This window comes from Daphnia carinata, chromosome 4, assembly GCF_022539665.2.
Source record: "Daphnia carinata strain CSIRO-1 chromosome 4, CSIRO_AGI_Dcar_HiC_V3, whole genome shotgun sequence".
In the NCBI taxonomy this organism is placed as follows: Eukaryota; Metazoa; Arthropoda; class Branchiopoda; order Diplostraca; family Daphniidae; genus Daphnia; species Daphnia carinata.
The window spans coordinates 3180910-3196317 of record NC_081334.1 but is presented as its reverse complement, the minus strand read 5'-3'; the positions used below and the strand labels follow the sequence as shown (position 1 = coordinate 3196317).

The 15408-nt window shown below is 39.1% G+C and overlaps 5 protein-coding genes across 5 annotated transcripts; 1 reads left to right on the top strand and 4 right to left on the bottom strand.

Moving 5' to 3' along the window:
* Positions 1-20: 20 nt before the first annotated feature.
* Positions 21-8722, bottom strand: LOC130694927 (uncharacterized). Its single transcript, XM_059494830.1, has 10 exons — positions 8482-8722; positions 5124-5202; positions 4971-5042; positions 4836-4916; positions 4486-4774; positions 4185-4419; positions 3988-4117; positions 2321-2403; positions 985-2258; positions 21-933 (listed from the first exon to the last, which is right to left on the bottom strand). Exons 3-10 carry the CDS (start codon positions 5040-5042, stop codon positions 311-313), a joined length of 2787 nt encoding a protein of 928 aa, XP_059350813.1. The 5' UTR covers positions 5124-5202; positions 8482-8722; the 3' UTR covers positions 21-310.
* Positions 5465-8523, bottom strand: LOC130694925 (myb/SANT-like DNA-binding domain-containing protein 2). The gene is made up of 9 exons (XM_059494832.1): positions 8405-8523; positions 8250-8321; positions 8115-8195; positions 7766-8054; positions 7466-7706; positions 7269-7398; positions 6321-7172; positions 6137-6209; positions 5465-5941 (listed from the first exon to the last, which is right to left on the bottom strand). The coding sequence occupies exons 2-7, from the start codon at positions 8319-8321 to the stop codon at positions 6990-6992; spliced, it is 996 nt and encodes a 331-aa protein (XP_059350815.1). The 5' UTR covers positions 8405-8523; the 3' UTR covers positions 5465-5941; positions 6137-6209; positions 6321-6989.
* A 37-nt stretch (positions 8723-8759) lies between the features above and the next one.
* On the bottom strand, positions 8760-10199 carry LOC130694934 (melanoma-associated antigen F1-like). The gene is made up of 6 exons (XM_057518069.2): positions 10041-10199; positions 9842-9952; positions 9624-9767; positions 9394-9562; positions 9013-9212; positions 8760-8922 (listed from the first exon to the last, which is right to left on the bottom strand). The coding sequence occupies exons 1-6, from the start codon at positions 10050-10052 to the stop codon at positions 8842-8844; spliced, it is 717 nt and encodes a 238-aa protein (XP_057374052.1). The 5' UTR covers positions 10053-10199; the 3' UTR covers positions 8760-8841.
* Positions 10200-11072: 873 nt separating this feature from the next.
* LOC130694947 (NADH dehydrogenase [ubiquinone] 1 alpha subcomplex assembly factor 2-like) lies at positions 11073-11977 on the bottom strand. Its single transcript, XM_057518089.2, has 3 exons — positions 11747-11977; positions 11432-11521; positions 11073-11363 (listed from the first exon to the last, which is right to left on the bottom strand). The coding sequence occupies exons 1-3, from the start codon at positions 11868-11870 to the stop codon at positions 11152-11154; spliced, it is 426 nt and encodes a 141-aa protein (XP_057374072.1). The 5' UTR covers positions 11871-11977; the 3' UTR covers positions 11073-11151.
* A 1062-nt stretch (positions 11978-13039) lies between these two features.
* LOC130695179 (uncharacterized) lies at positions 13040-13908 on the top strand. Its single transcript, XM_057518304.2, has 3 exons — positions 13040-13145; positions 13271-13326; positions 13394-13908. Exons 1-3 carry the CDS (start codon positions 13128-13130, stop codon positions 13830-13832), a joined length of 513 nt encoding a protein of 170 aa, XP_057374287.2. The 5' UTR covers positions 13040-13127; the 3' UTR covers positions 13833-13908.
* Positions 13909-15408: the final 1500 nt, after the last annotated feature.

Genomic DNA, 15408 nt, shown 5'->3' with positions numbered 1-15408 from the left:
GCGAGAACAAAATATTGTTGTTTGTCATCGAGTTATATTGATACACAGAGAAATAATTACAAAACTACAAAACCTTGAATTCATTATTCGGTAGATGGGAGTTACAATGACACGAATAATAATATAAAAATGAAGTTCGAAGCGGTCCAGACAAACGAAACGTGACTGGGCAAAAACCAAAGTCTGCTGTGTTAGGAATACCAATGTAATGTTAGAAAGGAAAAAGACGGGGAAAACCCATTCAACCTAGATATATGTTACTAGAATTTCAAAATATATGGAATGTGATTTTAAACTGAACAACTTTTGCTTATTGACTCATCATTTCTTCTCTGGCCATTGTTACATTGCTGTATAATACGTAATTTGATAATGGACTTGTTAACCTGGAACTATCCACTGACCTTGCCCTTCCGACTGAAGGAGGTTTAATTCTACTCGGCATGGCTTTATTCTTAGAAGCATTCATTCTTAAATTCGAATTGCTTCCTCTCTCTGCAACAGCTGGTGTCATCGATGTCGAACTGCTAGAACTGGAAAAAGCGGCGCTGCTGGCAGGTCTCGGGATCCGCAGCGGAATTTTCGATTTGATCGGTGTTCGTCCACGACGTTGATCCTGAGCTGATCCTTGAGGCAGATGTGGAATCGATTGTGCTGTCTGCTCGTATTCTGGTGACAAGATGGATTTCGTTGCGCTCAATTTACTTTTATCAACCACTAACGAATGGCTTTGTCGATTATCAACGTCTTCTGCATTGAAGAAGTGCCGGACAAGCTCAGTTGCTTTGGAAAGATCCATTCCAGATGAAAGTGCTTGTTCATTAGTTCCATCCTGGGTGCTGATATTCTGTTTCCAGCAGCCGGAGGAACTGCGTGACCTGACTGTGTTGATTTGGTTTCTATTGATGACTTCCATGGTATTGGCCCTGTCTACTAATAAACGAGTGTACGTAATGAAAATGATTAAAAACATCATTTTATTACCTCTAGTCGTGGTCGGTTGATGATTCGCTGTAAAAGCCTCATTTTTGGAAGGAACAGCATGATGAGTTTCTTTAGTTGGTACCATTTTATTGAATTTCGAGTCTGTGATGTTATTAAATGTTGCAGTCCAACCAACAAGGTTAGAAGTGGAACTTTCTTCAATCCAATTTAATGGCTTTTTGTTGTGTATGTTAATGGATTTGTCTTCGCCAACAATTTTTGCCTGTACAGCTTTGTTTTGATATTGCTGATTTGGGACCACATCAAGCTTTTCTTGACGGATGTCATAATCCAATTCGTGTTGTCCATTCTTTAAGATGCTTCTGGGAGCTGAATGATTTTCAACTTGTTGATTAATTGCAGTCATGTTACTGGCCATTTTAACAGGATCAGTGGATGATTTTCTTTCTTGGCATTTCATCTTCTTTTCGACTGTCGAATGGATTTGATTAGGGAATGATTCACCTTCCAATCGATCGAGTGATTTTAACCATTCACGATAGCCGATTGGAGAACGAGATATCGAAGTGATTGGACTCTTCTCAATTCTGCAAGCATCTTTTTCAATACTCCATGCATCCTGCTCCGCCAAATGTAGAATCTTCGATTCACCACTCATAATCACATTGAAAGTGGGTTTTGCACAAATTTTCGGCGAATCCAATTTGCTGATCACAGCATCCGAATTCTTCCGATTACCTAAAAATTCCTGGCCCGCGTCTACATCGTTTGTAGGCCAGCTCTTATTCGATGTCTTGAATGAATTACTAGCCAAAGTTGAACCGATATCATGCGACGGTTGCTCATCTTGCCAAGCTGTTAGTTGGTTTGTTAAAAAAGGACGAACTGGCTTTGTTGGGACGTAAATCCATGATGGATCGCTTACGGAAGAAGATTTAAAGGGCACCGTGTCCTTCCATTCGTCTTCATCGTGAAGGTCGCAATTAAAAATAGGACCTTGTGGTATCTTGCGAATGCCTGTTTTCGGAAGACTTTTAACAGTAATACTAATCCTCCCGCAAGCTGTCTCGCCCACTTCCGATGCGGATACAGTATGGTCTTCTGGTGGGTAAGACGAGCCTTTTAATTCGCTGGCACATCCGATGGTGATAACAGTTTTACGTCGAACGATCGGTGCCGTGTCCTCGTTGATCAATTTATTGGCAGCTGAAATTTTCTTGCTCCGCCAGTCGCGTACGAAAGCCGCTGAATTTTGGTCTTGGTTGAAACAAGAATTCAGCTCCATCCTGGATTTCACACGTGTGAACACTTGCCTACCCAAACACAAACTGAGTCTCAAACAGCAATAGCAAACCGTCAAAACTGTAGTTCTTACCCATGTTGTGGTGTTCTATCTTGTTTGCCGAAGCGCACGAAAGACTTGCGGGCAATCCGACCGTGACATTTGCCTAATTTGTCCTAAACACGTAAAAAGTCAGAAGATAATCATATCCACGAGTTTGATATGAAAAGGGTAAATCACCTTGTGGACAAAAAAAATTCCCATATAAATTTGCCTTTCCAATGTTAATTATTAAAATATAGTGATGATAGGGAAAGGATCTAAAGCCAACCGAGTCTACTACAATTTCCGCATCCGTGTGATCAGAACGGGAATTGGGATCATGACTTATTGCTTCCTCAATCTTCATGGATAGTAATAGACAAACAAAACAAAAAAAGGAGAGAAAAAAAAAGTACATGATTGGTAGAGGTGTAGCAAGCAAGGGCCTCATGCTCCAGCGGGCAAAAGCTTCTATTGGAGTCCGACCGCAACTAGACAATAGAATGTTTCCGGATGGCTGCCATTCCACATACTCGTCAGGTAAACACCGACCCTTAGCCTTCCCGTTTCTCAGCAATGTACCACAAGCCTTCCTTTTCTGCCGCCGTCATCGTTTGTTGAGAAAAATATTCTTTGGTCGATAGCTATCCAGCAGCTGGAACGTATAAGCCATAGGACAATGACATAAGAAAAACAGAAAAAAAAGGTGTCAAAAACTTTGTTCAAACAAGGGTATATCGCTCGTGCAATCAAATGCTACCAACCTTATAATTAGCGATTTCGGGCACGAGTATCACATTCACGATCCGTTTGAACCAGTCCTTAAAAAATAATGGCAACTATTGAATGAAAAATAAGAAAAAAGGGCATCAGCTTTCTACAGGCAAATGACCGGAGGTACTTGTTAAAGGTAACTTGATCGAACAACAGCACAAGAATATAAAAAACAATACGATCGACTGCAAATAGACGCGGTTCTCCTTGACTATAAGCCAAGTGCAATTCACGGAATTGAGTGAGGAGGGAAAAAAACAGTGACCACAAAGGATGTTGACATTAAAAACACGACTGCAAAAATAATTGCTATGATTGCAAATTTTTACAAATGTCAAGTTCTTGTAATCAACATTTCAATGGTTGAAAATATAAACAAGGCACGGAAGTGGGAAAACGAAAACAAAAAGATTTACGTAATTGTATCTACCGGAAGTACACTATATTCGTAATAATTGCGTTGTTATATGGGCCGTAAGGAAATATGGAGAATGTTTGCAACAACACACATTTGTGTCTGACATACAACTCTGTTACCGTTTAATTATCTCGGCTCCAGTGTATGGCTGGGCAAACGTATTACAGAACATGTATTAGGTCGCTCCATACCTTACTGCAGATTTTTCGTCAGCGGCAAAAAATAACGAAAAAAACTGCGTCACATGGCCGAATAAACGGTACTGTCCGTGTAGTCATTCGAATGGACGCAGCCGTTGACCTCGTGTGGTTTGGACGGAACGCCTGCGTCACCACTAGCCCTGTCGCTTGTGGAGACATCCACTGTAATGGGCGTGGCGACTGTCTCACAGCGGGAACCGGTAAACGCCATCGGGTTGAAACTCTTTTTTTTTAATTATTATTTAGTAAAAACATTTTACAGTAAACAGCCGAGTAGCTTAACTTTAGATTGATGCCAACGAGAGCGAAATAAAATTGCTATTTACCTTGAGAATGCAGGCCATCTGCTGAGCCATCGTACTCAACAGTCTGAGCTCGTGTTGACGTTGCGCCTCTTGCCGAGCGGCCTCGGCTTCAATTCGCTTTTCTTCAAGTTCCTTGTCTAACAATAGACGTCTGTCGCATGACACAATATCAATTTGATTACGTCAAATTCTCTAGATTTTTGTTTTATTGATACAACCTTTCTTCCAAAGCTGAAAGTCGTTCGTTAGCGGCTGATTGAGCGCTTATAACCTTGTCGATGAGAATATAGACTGCGGAACGTCTTTCGGAACGGCTTTCTTTTCTTTTCCGGGATGGTTTTCTTCTTTTATCTTTATGTTTTGGGACTCGTTTTGGGGGAACTACGTCTTCCGCATCAAAGCCTGAGAAAGATTCTGAATTTGAACTGGCACTACTGTCGTCATCGATAAGGTCTTCACCCAACAAAAAAAATGTTAGTTTGAATCGGTATCCAAAGACTTTTTCAACAAAATCATTACCCACAACATTATTTGGTGTTGGTCCCTCGGTTTCTGCTCCATCCATTTCCTCATGATTACAAGTAGCATTGGCGCCATGAGCTTTGCTAGTGGCTGAAGATACACTAGGAATACCTTTCATCACTTGGTGGAGCTTGTGTATTAGACGTTCTGGCATATTTTTCGAAACTTTTCCATGATTGTTCAATTTGCGATACCTGGTTTTCAGCTTCTTGATCTTCTCACGGCATTGGTTTGGTGTTTTTTCCATGTGGTGTACAGCAAGACTAAATGACACTCTTTCAAAAGCCTAGAAAGTTGTCTTGAGGTGGTACTGCAATATAAAAATGGTTTTGAGAAGTATATTGTACCTGCCTAGTACGAGGGCCATTCTCCAGGAGCAGTTGAACATCTCTATCTGCCCATGCCTCCAACAACTGTTCTGTTTCTTCCTGATATCAAGAAGTTATGAAATTAAGTGAAACTAGTACTATTCATTTACATACTTCTGTCCAATTGGCACCTCTTGATTTTTTGTATCCTGTACCACTGCTTGAAGCTCCTGATGGTCCCTCCATCTAAAGCACGATATGATAACAGTTCGATCAATTCTTTTAAATATTGCCGCCATTTTAGTGCAGCTCGTATTGTGAACCCACTTTTTAGGTACAGCGTCAACTCTGATGAATGCCTGGACGCAGTGGTCAAACTAAAATACAATGATTTCCTTTTCCAAACCTTTCACAATGCAGTCCACTCCATATAGCTTCTACGTCAAGACAAGACCTAGGGAAAATGTTTGTCAGACGGAAGGTTAAATTTGTAAAACGAGCTTTTAGTTTTCGAGTTAAGTTTAAACCGAACGAGACAAAAATTTAGCTCGATCTGACGTTTGCATGGCCATCTAGTGAGCAGCAACGTCAGGCAGGAGACAAAACAATAAACAAAGTATCCGCGAGGTTTTAGTTTCCAAATTCTGTTATAGAAAACTGAAGCCGAGTTGTTTTTTTTTTTCACATGCAATATGTTTTCAGTTTTCTTTTAAGTTTGTTTTTAAATTACTTACAACAACGTAATTACAAAAGATTCCTGCATCAAACAAAAATCAATTTGCTTCCCTCGCTTTGTCCTCTTTCTCACCCAAATCCCACAGTGCTCCAAATTGTTCAGGAGGCTGGCCATAAATACATAAGAAAGCAATAGGAACGGAAACCGGAATAATTACGTTTATGTCGTTGATACGAGGGACAGCTGCGAATTTTAACTAAAACTGGTACCTTAGCCGCAAATGCAAGAATTTCCTTTTTGGTAAACTCAATTGTTGCACGTTCACCCCAGGTAAAGTTCATTTTTGGTGGGTCTGACTGTGGAATGACTTCTATGTTGATGTAAAGCTGCCAAACAAAGTCCTTAGTGACAAGTTTCTTGCGGTTTTCTGGTTTGTACCCAAGGATATCAAGCATGTTCCACACTTCATCTAAAGAGAAATAAAACATTTTTGTCAATGTTGCAGAGAAATCACAGCTGCAGTTCCCATAAACACTATCAGACTTAAACTTGGTGAGTAATGAAGTGTAGTATTAGTCTACATGAGTACTTCAGATGTTTTGCTCATCATCAAAACTTGGATATTCTATGAAATCTTTAGCCTTCTCTTTTCCCAGCAACGTACCACAAACCTTCCTTTTCTGCCGCCGTCATTGTTTGTTGAGAAAAATATTCTTTGGTCGATAGCTGTCCAGCAGCTGGAACGTATAAGCCATTGGACAATGACATAAGAAAAACAAAAGAAAAAAGGGTGTCAAAAACTTTGTTCAAACAAAGGTATATCGCTCCTGTAATCAAATGCTACCAACCTTATAATTAGCGATTTCGAGCACGAGTATCACATTCACGATCCGTTTGAACTAGTCCTTAAAAACATAATGGCAACTATTGAATGAAAAATAAGAAAAGAGGGCATCAGCTTCCTACAGGCAAATGACCGGAGGTACTTGTTAAAGGTAACTCGATCGAACAACAGCACAAAAATATAAAAAATTATGCGATCGAGTGCAAATAAACGCGGTTCTCCTTGACTACAAGCCAAGTGCAATTCACGGAAATGAGCGTAGGGGGGAAAAAACAGTGGCCACAAAGGATGTTGACATTAAAAACACGACTGCAAAATAATTGCTATGATTGCACATTTTTTCAAATGTCAAGTTCTTATAATCAACATTTCAATGATTGAAAATATAAAAAAGGCACGGAAGTGGGAAAACGAAAACAAAAAGATTTACGTAATTGTATCCACCGGAAGGTGTACAATATATTCATAATAATTGCGTTGTTATATGGGCCGTAAGGAAATATGGAGAATGTTTGCAACAACACACATTTGTCTGACATACAACTCTGTTACCATTTAATTATCTCGGCTTCAGTGTATGGCTGGGCAAACGTATTACAGAACATGTATTACGTCGCTTCCAGCCTTACTGCAGATTTTTCGTCAGAGGCAATAAATAACGAAAAAAACTACGTCACATGGCCGAGTAAACGGTACTGTCCGTGTAGTCATTCGAATGGACGCATCCGTTGACCTCGTGTGGTTTGGACGGACTGCCTGCGTCACCACTAGTCCTGTCGCCTGTGGAGACATCCACTGTAATGGGCGTGGCGACTGTCTCACAGCGCGAACCGGTAAACGCCATCGGGTTGAAACTCTTTTTTTTTATTTAGTAGAAACATTTTGCAGTAAACAGCCGAATAGCTTAGCTTTAGATTGATGCCAATGAGAGCGAAATAAAATTGCTATTTACCTTGAGAATGCAGGCCATCTGCTGAGCCATCGTACTCAACAGTCTGAGCTCGTGTTGACGTTGCGCCTCTTGCCGAGCGGCCTCGGCTTCAATTCGCTTTTCTTCAAGTTCCTTGTCTAACAATAGCCGTCTGCCACATGACATAATATCAATTTGATTACGTCAAATTCTCTGGATTTTTGTGTTGTTTATACAACCTTTCTTCCAAAGCTGAAAATCGTTCGTTAGCTGCTGATTGAGCGCTTATAACCTTGTCGATGAGAACGTAGACTGCGGAACGTCTTTTGGAACGGCTTTCTTTCCTTTTGCAGGATGGTTTCCTTCTTTTATCTCTATGTTTTGGAACTCGTCTGTGGGGTGCTACGTCTTCCGCATCGGAGCTTGATACAGATTCTGAATCTGAACTGGCACTAATGTCGTCATCAAGAAAGTCTTCATCTAACAACAAAATGTTAACTCGAATTGGTATCCAAAGATTTTTTCAACAAAATCATTACCCACAACATTATTTGGCGTTGGTCCCTCGGTTTCTACTCCATCCATTTCCTCATGATTACAAGTGGCATCGGCGCCATGAGCTTTGCTAGTGGCTGAAGATACACTAGGAATACCTTCCATCACTTGGTGGAGCTTGTGCATTAGACGTCCTCGCATATTTTTCGAAACTTTTCCATGATTGTTTAAATTGCGATACATGGTTTTAAGCTTCTTTATCTTCTCACGGCATTGGCTTGGCGTCTTGTCCATGTGGTGTACAGCAAGATTAAAAGACACTCTTTCGAAAGCCTGGATAAGCTGTTTGAGGTGTACTGCAAAATGAAAATGGCTTTGAGAAGTATATTGTACCTGCCTATTGTGAGGACCATTCTCCAAAAGCAGTTGAACATCTCTATCTGCCCATGCCTCCAACAACTGTTCTGTTTCTTCCTGATTTTAAGAAGTTATGAAATTAAGAAAAAATAGTATTATTGCTTCACATACTTCTGTCCAATTGGTGCCTCTTGATCTTTTGTATCCTGTACCACTGCTTGAAGCTCCTGATGGTCCCTCCATCTAAAGCACAATATGAGAACAGGTCGATCAATCCTTTTAAATATTGCCGCCATTCTAGGTGCAGCTCGTATTGTGAACCCACTTTTTTAGGTACAGCGTCAACTCTGATGAATGCCTGGACGCAGTGGTCAAACTTAAAATACAATTCCCTTTTCCAAACCTTTCACAATCCAGTCCACCCTATATAGCTTCTACATGCAGACAGGACCTAGGGAAAATGTTTGTCAGATGACGGGTTAAATTTGTAAAACAAGCTATTTGTTTTCGAGTTAACTTTAACCCCAACGAGACAAAAAATTTAGCTCGATCTGACGTTTCATGGCCATCTAGTGAGCAGCAACCTCAGACAGGAGACAAAACAATAAACAAAGTATACGCGCGCTTTCAGTTTTCAAATTTTGATTTAGAAAACTGAAGTCGAATTTTTTTTGCACATGCTATATTTTCACTTTTCTTTTTAGGTTTTTAAAAAATTACTTACAACAACGTAAATACAAAAGATTCCCGCATCAAGTAAAAATCAATTTGCTTCCCTCGCTTTGTCCTCTTTCTCAGCCAAATTCCACAGTGCTCCAAATTGTTCAGGAGGCTGGCCATAAATCTGTATGAAGGCAATAGGAACAGACACCGGACTGATTAGTTTATGTCACTGATACAAGGGACAGCTGAAAATTTAAATTAAAACTGGTACCTTGGCCGCAAATGCAAGAATTTCCTTTTTGGTAAACTCAATTGTTGCACGTTCACCCCAGGTAAAGTTCATTTTTGGAGGGTCTGACTGTGGAATGACTTCTATGTTGATATAAAGCTGCCGAACAAAGTCATTAGTGACAAGTTTCTTGTGATTTTCTGGTTTGTACCCAAGGATATCAAGCATGTTCCACACTTCATCTAAAGAGAAATAAAAGATTTTTGTCAATGTTGCAGAGAATTCACAGCTGCAGTTCCCATAAACACTATCAGACTTAAACTTGGTGAGTAAGGAAGTGTAGTATCAGTCTACATGGGTTCTTCAGATGTTTTGCTCATCATAAAAATTTTGACATTCTACGATGATATGATGAATACATACCTTCACCAATGCAACCCTCTGACAAGAAAATAGCTGACAAGGTCAAGAACAGGATAGTGTTGTTTTCAGAAAGATCTTGATGGGGCAAATTTTCTGGCATAATGACTTGGTTTAAAAGGACATAATGGCCACTTTTTTCATCAAATTCATGAAGTAAAAAGCCAAAAACCTAAAAAACAGATGTGTTTCACAAGACAATGTAAACCAAACGGGGTAAAGGTGGTTTTTACATCATCTAGGTATGTTTGTGCTTTGGCAATAATAGTTTTGAAATTCTTTGCTGACATCCCAGGAACTAATTTCATTATATCATTCCGTTTTACTGGAAACTTTTTTTGTTCCATGATCAAGAAATACTGGATTACTTCAGCCACCTGTTAAATAAAAACTATTTTAAGTATAATATTGCCTATCTTCATATTTTTTAATTGTTCTATATTTATAATACCATCCTGTCTAGATCAATTATCTCCTCTGCAGGTTGTTTTAACTGTGATGCATTTGCCTTCTGTGACTGATTCCTTTGAGATGGCTCGGAGCTTTGTTTCTGGCTTGATCCCTAAAAAACACATGTACAGTTTAGGCGCGTAATTGTGTGACGGAATATGTATCGCCATTATGTCGTCATGGCAAAACCAATCATTTACCCTACGAGACATTGTTTGGTGGTTGTAACTAAACACAGAAACCTATGTAGAGGTTGCAGTTTAGTTATGCTGTGAAATTGAAACCCAACGGCGGTACAACTCGAGAGTTTAGACAGTAAAACTGATGCCGACAATATTATAGCAAGAACTCTCGTCTTCAAACCATGCTTAAAACTGAAAAATGAATAATAAATGAGAAAAACTTCTTCTATGTTGCCAAATGGCATTACGTAAGTTACGTATATTTACCACAGTATATCCTTTGCCCCTACTTCTGAGGTAAAAGTCTTATTATAATTAAAAAACGGATTAGTGAAATCAGCCTGTAAACTTTATGAATACAATTTTTGAGTTGCAAACTTTTAAATAATGACATCCCTGTTGAAGCTATAACATTGTTTATCTTGACGTTTTCGTCTGAAGTCTGACAGATTTCGAAATCAAAACCACATACGATTAAAATTCTAGGTAGGCTACAAGTTATATTATTACATATTTTAGATGCTGCGTTGTTTAAATTGATTATATCAGTAATTAAGGTTTTTAGTCTAGGTAGCAAAGGATGGACGAGTTTGAAACAATTGGTGATGATTTGTCTGGAACCATCGATGAACTTATCAACGGGGAGCCGACGGTCGTTCGACCCAGTTTGAATCTTGACACTTCAACATGGGAAGGCTGGTTAAATTCAATTATTCTGTATGCGGCACAGAATCCCTGGGATTTTATCTATTATGTGTTGTTGTGCCTATCTCCATTTTTCCTTTTGTCTGTTTTCCTGTCAATGAAACTTGCCAAAGCTTTAGAAGCACAGGAGAAGGAATCAAAACGTAAAGCAAGGCGAGACACTAATATCTCTAAAGCAAGAAAAGCTAAAGGGGATTGATGTTCTTATACTGTAAATTTTTTTTTTCTGAAAATGATTTCCATATAATAAAATGATAAAATGAATTATATGCTATACAAACCTTTCATGTGTATGTCGCAAATGGACAAGAAAATACCCTTGACTGTGCACTGCAAGTTGAACACTTCATTTATATATGAATCTATTAGCATTCAAATTCGACTAATTAATCACAAATAGCAACATCAAAATCAAAATAAGTAACTATTTCTTTCTGCTGATCATCTGATCTGGTAGCTCATAATCTTTGAGAACAGGAAATTTGGATGTTGGTGCAGGAAGTTCACTTTCTTCATGAACAAATGGATTTTCAATAGCCACTTTTTTGGCATTTATTTTCTTTATTTGCATAATTCCCAAATTTTTTAAAACTTCTTCAGTGTCTGGAACTTCTTTCCTTCTTCCTCTAAGCCAAGCTGAGAAAGAATAAAAATAGAATTTCATATTGTATTATTTCAAGGCAAATAACATATAAACCATTTACCTTCCCACTCAGCAGGTAATTCCTGTTCAAAGTTATCCTTTTCAATAGGAACAAACCAACGGGATGGGTTTCTTTTTCCAATTTTGGGATCTTGGATAGAAATACATATTTAATATAGCAAGATATTACTGCAGACAAGTGAATTGATTTTTCGTGGAGTTTATGAGTACTTGTTGATAGTGCACAAACAATTCAAATTTAATTCATTTGCGTTTTAATAAGTTTCACGAATGTGAAAGGTGTGTGAAAAAACGTGAAGATAGTACTAAAAACAAGTCTCAGCTTCCCAGTGAATACATACATTGATTTACGTACTTGCGGGTATTTCATAATATTTGTTGAACATGTAGTCTTCACCCATTAGGTTGCCTTTGGTTTGGCGAGGTCTTAAAGAATTTACGAAATTTACGAAAACTTTTGACCACACACCCCTTGACATTTTGCCCAACGATGGAATTATGCAATTAATTATAAATTTATTCAAAAACCTAAAACTTTATGAAATATTGCACAGACATGAAATGTCTTCACCAACAATTCCTAACTTACAACTGTTCGTCTGCTCTATTATGTAACTGAGTATTTACGGAGTATATTTACTCTGGCGCTAGAATCATGTTGCTTGAACCCAAGGATATACACCTTGTATTCAGGTTATAAGCTCCTATAATCCTATAATGAATGAATATAAATACCCTTTTAAATTATACCCGAAGAAATAACCAAAAACAATACCATTACCTTGATCAGAATTTGAAGCTGCATTTTCCAATGTAAAACCGTTCAGTACTATCATATCGTTAAAACCCACCATTATTTACAGTTTCGTGAACAACCCATCCAATTGCTTGCCATTTTGGTTATCGTTAATAAAATGGGGTAAAATCAGCCAAATATCGACAGCAGACACCGAAATCCACCGACAATGGCAGTTGTAGAAACTCGAAAGAAGTACGCAGTCTCCATTACCATCTCATCTGTCACATTACCTTCGTTATGTCGACAAACCTGATCGTTTCCTCTGTCTTGACAGCCATCAGACAGTTATTTCTTTGCCGTAACACAATCTCCCCCTTATCGAAAAATGTTTGCTGCTCAAGTGATGCTTTATGGTAACATATACATGCAAATTTTGATTCATCCTCTGACATATTGTTTGATCAAAGTGATACGCACAATATATCGTTTTCTTTTTTAATTGGCGTATATTTCTTTCCAATTTAACGTCGTAAACGGAATTCGTGGAACCGACTGGAAACCAGCCTAGCAACAAGGCAATATTTACCTGTTTGTGACCCAGTTCCTTTCGTTGTACGTATTGCTCTTAGTTTGTTAAGGTAAAAGGATTGACAGATTGTTCCAGACATCCACAGTCGAGAAAGATGTTTATCTCAACAAAACGTAGGTCAAAAGGCCACAGGTAAAAAACCAACAAGTTGTTGTTAGGGACGCTGACCTCGCTCACTCGACAGCCCATTGAAAAGGTGAAAGGCAATGACCGACGATTTCACCTTTGAACCAGGTCAGTTTTGTTTTGTTTTGTTTTTTTTTACCCTGTCTCCCCTCTCAAATAACAGGACTTTTTGCTATTGATTTGAAGTTTACCTGGGTATATAAAGCCCTACGATTTTCTTCGAAAGACACACACTTCATCTTCACAAGTCTTCCAGTCAACATCTCAACTCACCATTTCATCATGAACTCCTTCAAATCTGTAAGTATTTTGTCCATCTTCTAGATTTTATTCCAAACTAGTTTATCTTTGATGCCTAGCAATTTTTTCTTATATTTTAACTATAAGTCTCAAGCATTATAATCACCTGTTTTTACTTGTTCCAGGTAGTTATGATCTGCGCCTTGTTCGCTGCTTCTTGCTCCGGCCAATACGCGTCGCAGTAAGTTAACTTTGCCTAAACTTAGCACTCCCATTGAATTTTACGTGAAACTCTGCCCGTTTTACAGATCATCGAGCCAGGCATCGCAAGCAGCAAATGCGGGTCACAGTGGACTGATGGCAGGTCAATCATCTTTCGCTGCCCAGGGCCAGCAGGCTGGTATGAACAGCCCAGTATTCGCTGAACCAGCCAAACCAGCAGCTAGCCCGGTCTTGCCAGCTGCCCCAACAACTACCCAACAGATCTGCTCTTGCATTACTATTAACCCAGCTGCATCAGCTCATCAGTCCGCTGCAGTTGTTACTTCTTCCGCCGCTGAATCCTTCGGCCAGGCCGCTGCTCCCGCTGCTGAACAGCAGACATTCTCTGCTCCCGCCGCTGCTCAGCAGACATTCTCTGCTCCCGCTGCTGCCCAGCAACAATCTTTCGCTGCCCAATCAGCTTCTGCTCAATCCTATTCTTCCTCCGCTGCCCAGCAAACGGCTAACGCACAGCGCGCTTACTAAAAATGTTTTTTTAAACAATTAACTATCACAATTCTAAATGGCTCACTTGATTTGATCATCGAGTTCACATTATACTCTTCTCTTTTCTGTAGTATGATTACAAATCTTATTACATTTATTCCAAAATAAAACTTTGCTATCAATTTTAATTCATTTTTTTTCAAAACTGATGACAGGGTATGTTGAGTTAGGAAAATGTCAGTTGAATTCAAGTACTATGTAACTGAAAAAAGGCAATAACAGCTTACTATAAAAACGCGTACATTGCCAAGCGTTCCAGGAAGGAAATGCGAATGAAAACATAGCATCCGGTCGTAATAAAAAAAAAAATTTGAACAGAGAAAATGTAGCGATAAAAATTTCGAGAGTGAGGCACACACTTCTTCCAGCGTTTATGCGTATGATTTTATACCCTTCCGTTCCAGGAGGTCGTCCATTTTTAAACAACGTGTTGTTGCGTGACAAGTTCCTATATACTCGCATTCAGTTTATGGACCATTTATCCGATATGTGTTTACACAAAATGTGCAAAGTAATGCGCTTGCGTGACTCACATTACGTATCCCTTCTTACGGCTGTGAATATAGAACCAGACTACCTCTACGTGCTGGTCTACAATAGCTGTTAACCTCTCACGCCTGGCAGTCATCTGACTATTTCCCAAAGACTTTGGTTTCAACAAGAAACATATTTTTTGTGCAACGAGACTGTGAATGTGGAATATAAAAATAGCCAAATAAGAATAAGTTGTCCAGCATTGTGCGCGTGGGCGAACGTTGAAGATGGGCCATCCCGTGAATGTTAAACTTCAAGCTTTGTGATTCCCGGTAATTGAATTCTAAGTGTACAAGTTCCAGTGCATGGACGTTTGCGCGGAATACCTCGATTCATGAAGAAGTGTCTAAACAGGTCACGCAAAAATGAAAAACTTGTTTGCTTTTCTATCACAACATTTAGCAACATACTTTTTACAGCGTCTTTTCATGAATCCGTAAGAAGCTTAACGAAATTTTTTTTTAGCCATTCATAACGGACGATATTATCCACGTCGATGAGTCTTTGTCCAGGGGCTAAAAGACCTTTGCTATTGTATACCCAAAGAAAAGAAAAAGAAAATCGTTTCTTCTTGTGTGCACTATTGATTGATATTCGCAAAGCTATTTTTTTATACACATGATCATCCGGTTTTGAAAAAAAAAGGGCATACGTGCTGGATTGCTTGTATTCATCTCTTATATTCAGCGGAAGCGGCTGTTCAACCGTAAAACGTCTCGGCTCTAAAACTAGAAATGTCAGCACTTAAAGGCCAGATTTTTTAAAACAAATCCTTGTGTTTGTTCTATTCACACACGAGTTAAACAACCGTCAGTTCTGTGTATACTCATCAACGCGAAAAGCTATTTTTTTAATTAGTTAAAAATGTCCCTTTTGTGCAAATTAGATTTGCGGTTTGCCTTTGAGTCGTTTGAATCGAATGGAAACAAGACGTAAAAAAGCCATTGGACTGTATCGAGATGAGATCTCGGTTGGTCCGCTGTGTATTCGTGGCCGTCTCTGCGGAATGATGAATATGGAA

Coding starts and splice junctions, on each gene's coding strand:
- LOC130694934 (XM_057518069.2), bottom strand. Junction 9,768..9,841: donor TAATTGATCTAGACAGGATG/GTATTATAAATA, acceptor TTTATTTAACAG/GTGGCTGAAGTAATCCAGTA. Junction 9,213..9,393: donor AGAGGGTTGCATTGGTGAAG/GTATGTATTCAT, acceptor ATTTCTCTTTAG/ATGAAGTGTGGAACATGCTT.
- LOC130694947 (XM_057518089.2), bottom strand. CDS start 11,870: ATGTCAAGGGGTGTGTGGTCAAAAGTTTTCGTAAATTTCGTAAATTCT. Junction 11,522..11,746: donor ATATTATGAAATACCCGCAA/GTACGTAAATCA, acceptor TTTCTATCCAAG/ATCCCAAAATTGGAAAAAGA. Junction 11,364..11,431: donor ATTACCTGCTGAGTGGGAAG/GTAAATGGTTTA, acceptor ATTCTTTCTCAG/CTTGGCTTAGAGGAAGAAGG.
- LOC130694927 (XM_059494830.1), bottom strand. CDS start 5,042: ATGGAGGGACCATCAGGAGCTTCAAGCAGTGGTACAGGATACAAAAAA. Junction 2,404..3,987: donor AGATGGCCTGCATTCTCAAG/GTAAATAGCAAT, acceptor TTACGTGTTTAG/GACAAATTAGGCAAATGTCA. Junction 2,259..2,320: donor GATAGAACACCACAACATGG/GTAAGAACTACA, acceptor GTGTTTGGGTAG/GCAAGTGTTCACACGTGTGA.
- LOC130694925 (XM_059494832.1), bottom strand. CDS start 8,321: ATGGAGGGACCATCAGGAGCTTCAAGCAGTGGTACAGGATACAAAAGA. Junction 8,196..8,249: donor GAGGCACCAATTGGACAGAA/GTATGTGAAGCA, acceptor TCTTAAAATCAG/GAAGAAACAGAACAGTTGTT. Junction 7,399..7,465: donor TTTTCAGCTTTGGAAGAAAG/GTTGTATAAACA, acceptor GTCATGTGGCAG/ACGGCTATTGTTAGACAAGG.
- LOC130695179 (XM_057518304.2), top strand. Junction 13,327..13,393: donor TCCGGCCAATACGCGTCGCA/GTAAGTTAACTT, acceptor CCCGTTTTACAG/ATCATCGAGCCAGGCATCGC.